Raw genomic sequence first — 13,382 nt, 5'->3', positions numbered from 1 at the left:
TGTGAGGCAGCATTTCTTTCACTGTCTGCAGGTCACCGTATCTGATTTGTCTTCGGTTTCACCGGGATTGGGTCCAGCTGCAGTTTTCTCTGTGTTTACTTGCTGGATTTCAGAACTTCCTGAATCTTGACTTGAGGGTTTTGTTTTTTTTTTCTTACTTTTGGGATATTTTGCCATTATATTTTTAGTTTTTGACTATTCTCCCATCTCTCTATCCTCTATTTCTGAGACCCACTTGGAAGTATGTTGGTCCTTTTCAACTTGTTCCATTTGTTTTTACTATACATTTCTCTTTCTTTCTTTCTTTCTTTCTTTCTTTCTTTCTTTCTTGTCTTTGTGCTTCAGTCTGGATATTATCTCTGATCTATTTTCCCTTTTGCTAACTGTCTTTTTTAGCTGCATCTAATCTCTGATGAAATACATCCATTGAATTCTTAGTTTCGGTTATTATTGTATTCCTTGAATTATTGAATTCTTAGAATTCCTATTTAATTTTTTAAAAACTTTTCACATATTATTATTTATTTTTATGTATTACAACTTAGTTGATGGGTAATTGAAATACAATTATGTGCAAAATTCAGAGTATAAATTTGGTAATCTTTGACACATGCGTATGTCTATGTATTACTTATGCATGGCTGCTTAAAAAATTACCACACTTTGAGTGGTAATAATCATCACTTCCACTCATATCACTCAGTATTTCTTCACATTATTACTATTTGTTGACTTCCTGTTCCTTTATCTGAACTCATTAGAAATTTTAGATCCAGGATGTTAGTCTTTCTTTCGTTGTCATATTCAAATATTAATATATTTGGATTTCTCCTCCTCCTTTTACTTCTTTATTTTCTTTGTTGTTCTATTTAGGGTTTCTTCCTCTAAAAGTAACATACTTCATCTCCCTAGTTTCTATGACAATCATCTGATCTTACAATTTAAGTATCAGATAATAACCGAAAGCATTTGTTAGTGCTAATGTTTAAGGTTCAACAAAATCCTTCACTGTTCTAAAACAGTAGCCAAGGCTGTAAAGCCAGACATATTAAAGCTTTATTTTAATTGATTCAGAATTTATCTTAACTACTTATTACTGTGGGGAAAAGAATCTAAGATTATTATTTTCTTGCAATCACTGTCACCAAAGCATAATTGTCAGACAATTTGTCTCACAGTTGTGAGACAATTCACAAACACTTCATTTGTCAACCAGATGTATTTGTGGGAAAGAATGTGATATACTTACGTTTCTGTTGGAATTGTAAACGGATTCATCCTATAATTCAAAAACGGACTTGAAATTTCAAGAAACTGTTCGGGCTTCTTTATTATTGTTTCTAAAAGAAAAATTCTCTATTATTGATTCTTTACCATTGGTTCTATAAGATCTAGAAGATTCTAAAAGAATCTAAAAGATAATTATTGATTCAGTATGATACACTTTTGTTTTTTAATCTTCTAAAATTAAATGCATAATTTAACATCTACTGCAGTGCTGATGAGATTAACTGTCTACCCAGCAAACCTACAATGTGAAACATTGTCTTATTATTACTGGACATTCATTGCTACTTCTTTAAAAATTTTTCACTAAAAACTGTTCTTTTAGTTAATCTCTGCAACACAAATGCTCAAATATGAAGAAAAAATACAGACTAATATCTGGATATGGTACTAGAACCAAAAATGTAACAAAGTCAAGGTCATGGGAAGGAAAGAAAGTATTAGATCAAGAAAGACTTTGTGAATACTCCTAAAGGAGTCTGAAGCCAATATAGAAGTAAGAAGTTCTCAGTGGAGGGGCACCTGGGTGGCTCAGTGGATTGAGCTTCCAAATCTCGATTTTGGCTCAGGTCATGATCTCACAGTTTGTGGGTTTGAGCCCTGCATCGGTCTCTGTGCTGACAGTACTGGGCTTGCTTGGAATTCTCTCCCCCCACTCCCCATCAAAATCAATAAAGAAACATTAAAATTTTGTTTTTACATTTATTTATTTTTGAGTGACAGAGCACAAGTGGGGGAGGGGCAAAGAGAGAAGGAGACACAGAATCCGAAGCAGGCTCCAGGCTCCGAGCTGTCAGCACAGAGTCCAACGCGGGGCTCGAACTCACAAACCATGAGATCATGACCTGAGCCAACTGAGCCACCCAGGTGCCCCAATAAATAAACATTTTAAAAAAAGAAATTCTCAGTGTATACGGAACAGAGCTCAAGCACTAACATGGTGATCACAGGAATTAAACATTAGAGATGATTAGTTTAATAAAACTCCTGCTACAATGGAAAGGATGCCCACTGGAGAAAAATAAGAGAAACTCTGAATGTGCACATAACTTCTCTGTGCTTATTCTGTGGTAAGCTCTCAAATGATCTCTCTCTCTCTCTCTCTCTCTCTCTCCCTCTCTGTCTTGCTGTCTCTCTTTCTATTTCCTATTATTTTTCACCTTAAATATTAAACCCAATAGATAGAAGAAAGACAATTATGGGGTGAGCCTTGAGGTGGGACACCATAGGTTGGAATCCTACCAATTTTAGATTTTCTTCCCCAGTTCACCCTAAAGCCATCATGCAGCTAGAATTATACCACAGTCAGTATCAAAATCAGAAAACGCCTGTATGTTCGATATTTTCCCCTTTATTCAGCTATTCTTTGATGCATTTTAGAGCAAAGATTTTCTCTCAAGCATCATGTGCATGCTGATCTTTGGTTCAGAAGGACAGAGAACAGGAAAGAGGATAGAAAGGATGGAGGGAGGGAGAGAGGGAGGAAAGAATGGAAATTGCAAAGTTCCTGTATCCCAATGCAGCAGTTGGCAGGCACCAAGAGTCAACTGCAGAAGCTCAAAGAAAGTAAAGAAAAGACTGAAATAATCAAGCAAGAGAGAGAGGGGGCAGATAGGCTTGATAAACAAACAAACAAACAACAACAACAAACCTGACCTTTTCTTCTTTCCACCCAAACCAGATATTTCTTTAGTCTTTGTTCTTTTCTGGCAAAGACTGAGCGTGTTGTGCTAGAAAATCTTTGCTACCAGCTGTACTGCTTGTATCATGTAGGCAAGAAGCAAAGGCGAGGAAAATTACATGGTTACAGCTGTTAATTTATATTCTAAAAACATGTAAATTATGGTTGAAAGTAGGAGGCAGGAAACAGGTAAGTCTTTCAATCCATGTGACCATTGCAGTTGTAGAATCCTGAGCACCACGGAGACTTCCGTACTGCATTGTGACCAAGATAGGGTTCCCTGGTCCCCTGCCATGAGGAATCAGCAACACTTGCATTGGTATCAGGAGCCACAGCAGGTGCCACCAATAGGGGTATAAGCCTTGGTGCACGGAACCGAACCCTTAGAGCATACTGTTTGTTTGGTTTTTAATGTTTATTTATTTTTGAGAGAGAGAGAGAGACAGAGCATGAGTGGCTGAGGGGTAGAGAAAGGGAGACACAAAATCCGAAGCAGGGTCCAGGCTCCGAGCTGCCAGCACAGAGCCTGACGCTGACGCCGACGCCAACTGGAACCCACGAAATGCGGGATTGTGACCTGAGCTAAGTCAGGTGCTTAACCGAATGAGCCACCCAGGTGCCCCGCTTAGAGCATACTTATAAGCTTCACGGCGAGGCCACCGGTAAACGGGCTCTAGGTACGTTCAAGGTGGCTTTGCCTTCATTGCACATTCAGGCAACGGGCCTGTGAACATAGCCTGTAATGCAGTAACCTCTAGAAGGTGGTATACTGTGGCTGGATGAATACAATTAGAAAATCATGAGCAATTAGCAAAGACAAAGGGAGAAAGTGCAAAATCAAGAAAACAAACACAAAAGACATACTAAAGAAAGCTTTTTTGAACAAAGACAATTTAAGCTTTTTGGAATAAGAAATATATATATATTTTTCAAATATTTGATATATATTCAAATATATATATTTGAAATATATATATATATATTTCAAAAAATATATGTATATTTCAAAACCAAGAGCTGTACCCTTAACCAACTGAGCCACTCAGGCGTCCTATAGGCCATAATTTTTAAATTATAAGTTTTCGTTCTCCTTTAATCCCATCTCATGCATCTGCTTTAGAATTGAGTTTCTTTTAATGCTCTCACTCATTTCTTTTGCCATTCAAACTTGGTACTTAGGAAATACTGGAATCAGAATGAAGACTTGGAGAGAACAACATTGAAGGAGTAAAGACTGAGATTTGGATTACGAAGAAGTTGGAAGTAAACTGAGAATAAGAACAAGGTGGGCAGGACGCCGAGGCGGCTTTGTCTTTTAAATGTCCAGCTCTTCATCTGGGATCAGATCATGAGCTCACAGTTCGGTTCCGAGATCGTGTCTCCTGTAGGGCTTTGTGCTAACACTGCAGAGCCTGCCTGGTATTCTCTTCCTCCCTCTCTCTCTGCCCCTCCCCCACTCATGCTCTCTCAAAATATATAAACTCAAAAAAATGATCAAAAAGTTAAAAAAAAAGAACTAGGTGAGCACAGTCCCCCACCCCACCCTGAGCCCACATGAACCTCTTTATTTCTAGCACAACTACTATTCATGGTGGCTTATGACAGTATTCACACAGGGGGAGTCCAAGAATGAAGTTATATCCCTATATTCTAAATAAGGGTCAGTTTCTATTCTAAATATAAATCAGTTAATTCAAAGACTATGTTCTACAGGGCACTCTAGAGTGATTTCACACCAGGTGCTTAAATATGTTACCTAAGTTTTTAAATATTATTTACTACAAACCATTTTCTATCACAATAATGACAATACCCTCACCCAAAGAATGGCCTGGATATATCTTGTCAGTTTAGATGTGAACCAAACTATTCAGCTTCTGAAATGTGGAGAATTAACCCTTTAAAAACATACTATTTAGGGGCACCTGGGTGGCTTAGTCGGATTAAGTGTCTGACTTTGGCTCAGGTCATGATCTCACTGTTTGTGAGTTCGAGCCCCGCGTTGGGCTCTGTGCTGACAGCTCAGAGCCTGGAGCCTGCTTCGGATTCTGTGTCTCCCTCTCTCTCTGCCCCTCCCCCATTCATCCTCTCTCTCTCTCTCTCTCTCTATCTCTCACTCCCCCCCCTCTCAAAAATAAATAACACTAAAAAAATTAAAGACATAACATTTAGATATAAAATTAAAAGTAGGCTTTAGGTATAATTTTGGGTAGCTTGCCTTGATAGATGTATTCCATTACAAATTCTACTGTTACACCTACAGATAGAGAAATGGTAATCAGAAAGATTTCCAGACAACATGACCCATACCTTGAGCTTCATCTGTTATAACAGTTTCCTTTTTTTGACGAAAGATTTTCCAGGCAGGTATGGGAGGTGGCTTTGGAGGTGCTGTGAGAGGGCAAGACCTAGTTCTAGTCACCAGCACAGGATGGCTACAGATATGGGAAAGTCCATATTCTCTCAGCTTCTCGGCAGAATCAGCCTAAAGAGTGGAAGGCACATTTCAAAGGATATGTGCAATTGCCTTATGCATAAAAAATACTTTCTGTCGTTATGAAAATGCTGTTACCACAAGAAAGTGGTAATAAAGGAACAATAACCCATATTTCTACCTCCTAACATAAATGTTAGTACCACTGGCATTTCTTGTCATGTTTTTTTTCCCCCAGAGACCCCTATCTACTGATTTACAAAATCAGAGACTTGAGAGACCTGAACTAGAAGCCACTCTTCAGTTCTAAAAGTTTAAGATGTTCTGAGACTGAAAAAAAATCTCAGCACCTCAGTTTGGCCCAACATTAATCAACCATTACTATTCTAAGTTAAAGCTTTTTTTCTTTTAATATGAAATTTATTGTCAAATTGGTTTCCATACAACACCCAGTGCTCGTCCCAACAGGTGCCCTCCTCAATGCCCATCACCCACCCACCCCCTCCACCCCACCCCCCTATCAACCTTCAGTTTATTCTCAGTTTTTAAGAGTCTCTTATGGTTTGCCTTCCTCCCTCTCTAACTTTTTTCCCTTCCCCTCCCCTGTGGTCTTCTGTTAAGTTTCTCAGGATCCACACAAGAGTGAAAACATACGGTATCTGTCTTTCTCTGTATGACTTATTTCACTTAGCATAACGCTCTCCAGTTCCATCTACGTTGCTACAAAGGCCATATTTCATTTTTTCTCATTGCCACGTAGTACTCCATTGTGTATATGAACCACAATTTCTTTATCCATTCATCAGTTGATGGACATTTAGGCTCTTTCCATAATTTGGCTATTGTTGAAAGTGCTGCTATAAACATTGGGGTGCAAGTGCCCCTATGCATCAGCACTCCTGTATCCCTTGGGTAAATTTCTAGGTTAAAGCTTTAATAACGGTGCTTAATATGTGAAGGTTGTGTCTGTTTGTTTATTTGTTTGTTTAGTCACCAGAATGGCTACATAGTTTTAAGGAAAAAATCCACTACATGTAGTGTGTGAGGTCCATGAGGTGATAAGCCAGTGCCTTGTCTATGGCTCATGCCTTCACCCTCCAACAGAAGCTCTCCCACAGGAAATCCCCATGATCTCTGTGGACAATGGAGCCTTTCACAGAAGGGCAGAGGAGAGAGGCTGCCCTAAATCCTGCTAAATCAAGTCATTGTCTGGGAAGATGCTTCCCATATTCGACTGTTCAGATATCCTGAAGCCACGCTGCTTTGGCACAATTCGGTATCATATTTAAGCAGAACTTCAGTTACTAACTGATAGCTGAAATATGCCATAAGAAATCAAAAAGTCTGCGAAAGTTAAAGTAATATATTCTGTCGCCAAATTCTGGCATTCACAGTCTAAATGTTGAAACATTTAAAGTAAAATAAAATAACTACATTTAAGTCAGTTTTGCCAGTAACTACTTTTCTTCCTAGTGACTTTGCATCATTGATTTCTATGCAAAAAGCAATGCTTGAAAACGTACATTTATAAAGCTGTCATTTAAATTAGGACCAGAAACCCACCTATTAGCCTATTGCAAAGTATTGCCTCAGCCAGAACCTGCCTTACTTTTGTCACTGTTTTTCTATAGCTCAATGGCCACTTCTGGGAGGTGCAAAACATATGGGGTCACTGTCAGATAAAACAGTTCTTCAGGAATCCAGGGCTTAACTAATGACTATAACAATTAATTCATAATTGAAAGGAGACAATCAGTGCACTGTTGAGTCCAGAAAAGCCACTTAAAAGTGTTTAAATGTGCAAAATAAAGAGGAAAGTGATTCAATGTTTAAGCGGTGGGGGGGGGGGGGGTGTTGGGGGGGGAAGCCTAATAAAAAGCAGAGAGAATTGTAACATCCTTTTATTGCTCTTGTGAATGTTAGTGATTCCTTGAAAACAATTCAGAAACCTCTGGTATTATGCCTTAGAGTGGTTTAAAAATGTTTTTTTCAGAAATATTCTAAAGACTAAACCTTTTTTCTACAACTTTTGCCCTGCCAAGTTTGAAAGTTTCCCAACACTTGAGATGGGGGTTTATGGGATGATTTATTGATGTCATTTCATATAGTAACCAAGAACAGTACTATACTTTGTCTCCAGAATCGAAGCCATGCCCAAAGTAGTATTAATAAATTGAATCATTTCCAAATAGCTTACTATTTAACATTTAGCGAATTTGGTCTACATATCTCTTATAATTCTTCTTATAACTGCAACCAAAGGTGTAGATCCTTTACTCTTTTTGAAGCCATAGAGCATCGGAAAATAAAATTATTTAAGGCATTTGAAAATGTAGGGTTTTGTGTCAAACAATTAAACATGGTGTTAAACACCTATTGTATTATTTGAATAATCTACAAAAGTACTAGCTTGATTTAAAGTAAGTAAGCTGATTTCTCATAGTTCATTTTAATTCCAACATACATACCATATCTCCTTTCAATTATGAATTAATTGTGACAGTCATAATCCCTGGATTCACCATGAACTGTTTTATCTCACAGTAATCCCACCTGTTTTGCACCTCCCAAAATTTCTGAATGATGTAAGTAAGTAATGCTATTGAAAATAGTTATATAGTTGATGTTGAGAAACTTTGCTAAAGGATCTCAAATTTTCTTAGATTAGAGTTTGAGGCAGAGAGAGACTTGGAGTAGTAAAAATTCACTCAGGTGAAACCTTAGGTAAGGACTTAAGAAACATTTTTTAATAATTTATGTGTAGACTTAAATTAGAAACTTCCTTGCCCATAAGGCTTGTTTATTCCTCTGCCCCCTCCCACTTCAAACATCTTGTTTCTATTTATTTATTTTTTTAAAGTAAGTTCTACCCCCAGCGTGGGGCTGGATGGAGTTCATTATCCCAAGACCAAGAGTCAAATGCTCTACCGAGGGAGTCAGCCAGGCACCCTTCAAACATTCTAAAAGTAGGAGTTTGAGCAAGTGGGTAGCTTTCTTAGAACTTGCAGATCGCACATTTAAATAAAATTAAAACAATTTAGAATATCCAAGAACAAGAAGATGGGGAATAATGTGGGGTAATTCATGGCATCCTGTTCCTTTCCAAGTTTTCTTTTTCTTGTATTCTAGACCAATTCTTTCAAAAAATGTAAAGCATTGACTTTATTTTAAATGTTGGTCTCATTGTCTTGGGGCTATAATTTTTAGCAGTGTACTCCATTTAACAAAGTGCCATTAGAATACAATTATTTTAGGGGCGCCTGGGTGGCGCAGTCGGTTAAGCGTCCGACTTCAGCCAGGTCACGATCTCGCGGTCCGGGAGTTCGAGCCCCGCGTCGGGCTCTGGGCTGATGGCTCAGAGCCTGGAGCCTGTTTCCGATTCTGTGTCTCCCTCTCTCTCTGCCCCTCCCCCGTTCATGCTCTGTCTCTCTCTGTCCCAAAAATAAATAAACGTTGAAAAAAAAATTAAAAAAAAAAGAATACAATTATTTTAGTCGGTTTATTTTTAAAACATTGTGTCTCATTCTATTCTGATTTTGACCAAGAGAACAAGATCAGGCTATCAGCTAATGTAAAAGAATCAGCAGGCAAGTTAGGGAGACAGTGAGGTTATATAACCAGTTCATCATAGCCTTGAAGTTCATTTTTTTTTTTTTTTAATTTTTTTTTTTTTTTAAACGTTTATTTATTTTTGGGACAGAGAGAGACAGAGCATGAACGGGGGAGGGGCAGAGAGAGAGGGAGACACAGAATCGGAAACAGGCTCCAGGCTCTGAGCCATCAGCCCAGAGCCCGACGCGGGGCTCGAACTCACAGACCGCGAGATCGTGACCTGGCTGAAGTCGGACGCTTAACCGACTGCGCCACCCAGGCGCCCCGAAGTTCATTTTTTTAATATTAGTTTCAGGTGTACAATATAGTGATTTAACAGTTCACCCAGTGCTCAGCACAAGTGCGCTCCTTAATCCCCATCACTTACTTCATCCAAGAAATAGACTCATAAGTACAGAGAACAAACTGATGGTCACCAGAGTGGAGGTAGGTAGGGGGATGGGTGAAACAGTTCATTTAATTATTGTTACAGATATTGGGTTAGTTCCTGAACCTCTGGACCCCTTAAACCATTTTCAATCACTCAGAAGAAGGATTTATAATACTCTGTATGTCCTGACTCCCTCCCACGTCTCAAGCTGCCTCTGAGACTTCTCCCCTTGCTATCTATTCAACTTCTAGCACTTCTCTGAACCCAGAGAACTCTCCTTCACCTCCAGACTTTCCAACATAAGTCCTCCTCTGCTTTGAGCACACTTTTTTCCTATTTATTAAGCTAACTTTTTAAGGCCATCGCTTAAACACTTCTTCCTTTAGGAAGACTTCCCCAGTCAACCACTAAACAGAAACATGTTTCTGCTATGTGTGCCATATTCATTCTTCCACTCATTGATTCATTCATTTGGTAACGCATCAAACACACATTGTTTGAACACTATATTTCTACCATATTCCAGATACCTTTTATGATCTCTGTTATACCTGTTTTCTAATTTTATTACTATTGTTGGCGTGTCTGTCTCCTTCATTAGGCTCTGAGTTTTGTGACGAGAGAGTTTTGTTAATCTTGCTCAGCACAGGTCCTCAAAACCTAACTTATTATTTAGCACATAATAGATCATCAATAAAATCTGTTGGATTAACAACAAACATAGGTGATCTTTTTTGTCCTTTAAATTTGAAACTAACTTTGTGCTTAAATATTAATTTCTCAGTGGGACAGCCAAGAGTTCAAATGGATTATTTTGTAGGATTTGTGTGTGTGTGTGTGTGTGTGTGTGCATGTGTGATGTATTCATCCCATTCTTGTATTTTTATAGTTTTAAAAATAGTTTAAGTACTTCCCATAGTGAGACCATGGCAGTCCACAAAGCATGGCTCAGGTCATTTTTTAGTCCATGGTATCAGAGCATTTGATCTCTGGAATATTTAGGACAGCAGCTAGGCCAATGCCATGTAAAGAGGTTAAAAGAAAATCAGGGCTGAGATAGATGACCCACCCAAATCTTAATCAGAGACTCAAATTTGTGGGAGGTCAAGGAAACACACTTGGATTTAGGCAATGAGTGAAGTTAATTAACTTTGAATTAAAATCAGAGAATCTGCCACTATATGCCCTGTCATCTTGACAATATTACCCCTGTTAAACAGCAGATTTTTGTATGAATAAATGGTGTCTATTCAAAAAGGACAAAGAAGGAGGAGGAAAAGGAGGAGGAAAAGGAGGGGGAGGAAGAAGAGGTGGAAGAAAAAAGAGAGAAAAAGAACGAAAGAGTGATGCTGCTTGGACGAATCATCTAGAAGACAAATATACTGTGTAGTAAAGCGCAATAAGCATCCAATTGGATTATTTACACTTCAACCAAATTTTCATTGTATTTTTAATATCCAGCTGTTTGTAACTAACCCAATGAACATTTATGTATAATTATATTACTAAACCATCTAGTCTTCTCCAACTTTAAATGCAGTGATTTCAGAACACGGAATTCTAGAACTAAAGTGCTAGATGTCTAGGGGTCCCCCAAAGGGTTAAGATTTAATAAGCTCCAAATGCAGTATTGTGTTTGTTTTAAACAGAGAGAGGAGCAAGTAAGCTGGTGGACTTTACCCTTTATAAGGGAAAGAGAAAAGTGATTTTCATATCCAATAAAAAGTCTAGCTGATTGCACCCAGACTTAAAGTGAAAGGCTCACTGGCTTAGATTAAAGCCTCGTCCTGAGGGGCCAGCATCTTATTTAACACACACAGTAGGTGCCTGCTGGAACACTCTCCAAGAACAGAGCCTGGGGGGAACCAGCTTCACACTCTCCCTTTGCCCTGATTGAGAACACCAGTACTCCTGGAGGGGAGCTTCTACAAGCTTCTGATGCCTGATCTTTGCAGCAGCTACCCAGAGGAGGCCTCCTGACTTCCTGGCTCTGGAGGCCAGAGGAACTTGCATTCCTGGTCCTCATGGAACTAGAATAATCAGTGACACCCAGAAAGGAGCTCACATTCTCATCTGGTGCCCTGAATTTGCAGCTGCTGCTAGGAGACCCCTCTCTAATCACCAGGCTCCGGCAGCCAGTGGAGCTTACGCCTGTGGGTCCCACCAGACTGTTACCAATGGAGAAAGAGTCATCACGGCTACCACCCCCGGGGCGCAGCAAAAGGCAACAGACCCAGAAGTTCAGTCTTTCTGTGGGGGAGGCCTATTAACTAACCATCATGGCTGCAGCCTGAGGGGCAGACTTGTAATTAAACACACATCTTGGGACTGACTGTGATCCTTTCCAGAGACCCTGGAGGGCAAGCACTAGGTTTTATGCTTTTCCTCTGCCGCCCTCCAGAGTCACTGTGTATCCTGGAGAGGAGATTCACACGTGGTCGGTGCCCTGGTTTTTACGTCTGGCCCTCCAGTTTTTTGCAGCTGCTACCCAAAGGAAGCCTCTGGATTGCCTGGCTCTCATAGCGAGGGGGAGCTCGCGTTCCTGGGTTCCACAGGACTGTGGCAATTGGAGAGACAGCCCTTGGCAGGCTGCCACCCTCAGTGCACTATGCAGACAGCAAATTGAGCCACACCCCCAGTCTGTCTGTGAAGGGAGACTCTTGGCTTGTCCTGGAGCTTCCGTCTGAGGCAGGCTTCAAGTCTGGCACACACCTAGTGGACTATGGAGCTGCTCTCAAGGAACGCAGGCTGCAGACACCATCTTGGCACTCTCCCTCTGCTTTGTTCCAGCTCACCCATATCTCAAAAAAAGGGTCTTTTGATCATTTGGGGCCCCAACTTCCAACTTTTTGTGACTGCCAACCAGGGGACATCTCCAGATAGCATGGCCACTTGCTTGCCCTATGACTGTATATATTTGCATACTTTCAAGAGCTGCTGCTTATAGGTTTGAATCTAAATGCTCAGATCCTCCCTTTAGGGACACTGACAGGTCTTAGCACTTCCTCATTGATGGGGAGCTATTAAAAATATAATGGACTGCCTGGACCAACACAGAGCTGGGGGAAAGACGGTTGTTTCATCTACTGTATAGAAACCAACACAGAGAGTCAAGCAAGATGAAGAACAGAGGAATATGTGCCCAAACAGAGAGAGAGAGAGAGAGAGAGAGAGAGAGAGAGAGAGGAAGAGTGAAAACAAGATAAAAACTCAAAGAAAAACCTTAATAAAATGGAGATAAGTAATTTGTCTCATAAAAAGCTCAAGGTAATGCTCATAAAAATGCTCACTGAACAGGGGAGAAAAATGGATGAACACAGTGAGAACTTGCACACACACAACCACACACACACACACACACACACACACACACAAAGGAAAATATAAGAAAGTACCGAAGAGAAGTCATAAAGCTGAAGAACACCATAACTAAACTGAAAAGTACACTAGAGGGGTTCAACATCAGACTAAACAAAGCAGAAGAAAGGATCAGTCAACTCAGAGACAAGGCACTGGAACTCACTCTATCAGCGCAACAAAAAGAAAACAGAATGATGGAATATTACTCAGCCGTAAAAGAGAATGAAATCTTTCCATTTGTGACAACATGGAATAGACCTCAAGGGCATTATGCTGAATGAAATAAGTCAGACAGAAAAAGACAAATACCGTATGGTCACTCATATGCAGAATCTAAAACAAAGCAAACAAACAAGCTCATAGAAACGGAGACAGATTGGTAGGGTTGTCAGAGGCAGAGGGTCTGGGGTGGGAGAAATGAGTGAAAGCAGTATAAATTTGCTTAAATATATGTATTTAAAGATTATGAGAAACCCATACAGACCATGCCATTACTAATAATTATGTTGTCAAATATTTAACATCATGGAAAAAAAGTTAGTAGTATAGTGCCAAGTGAAAAACCTGGCTTCCAAAATGTAATAAATTCATAAAGTTTAATTCTACTGTGTAAAAAAAAGTGTATACATACACACACA

At 39.6% G+C, this 13,382-nt stretch overlaps 1 protein-coding gene across 4 annotated transcripts in view; it reads right to left on the bottom strand.

Moving 5' to 3' along the window:
- ADGB (androglobin) overlaps positions 1 to 13,382 on the bottom strand; it is a 164,736-nt gene that overhangs the window by 85,117 nt on the left and 66,237 nt on the right. For all 4 annotated transcript variants that reach the window (XM_045499942.1, XM_045499943.1, XM_045499944.1 and 1 more), the window contains 2 exons: positions 5,279 to 5,453; positions 1,250 to 1,340 (listed from right to left, as the gene is read on the bottom strand). In XM_045499942.1, coding sequence (XP_045355898.1) covers positions 1,250 to 1,340; positions 5,279 to 5,453 — 266 coding nt within the window. The remainder of the gene's footprint in view (positions 1 to 1,249; positions 1,341 to 5,278; positions 5,454 to 13,382) is intronic.

The sequence above is a fragment of the Leopardus geoffroyi genome, chromosome B2 (assembly GCF_018350155.1).
Source record: "Leopardus geoffroyi isolate Oge1 chromosome B2, O.geoffroyi_Oge1_pat1.0, whole genome shotgun sequence".
NCBI classification, from domain to species: Eukaryota; Metazoa; Chordata; class Mammalia; order Carnivora; family Felidae; genus Leopardus; species Leopardus geoffroyi.
The sequence above is the reverse complement of the archived record's forward strand: the minus strand, read 5'-3'. Positions and strand labels throughout refer to the sequence as shown.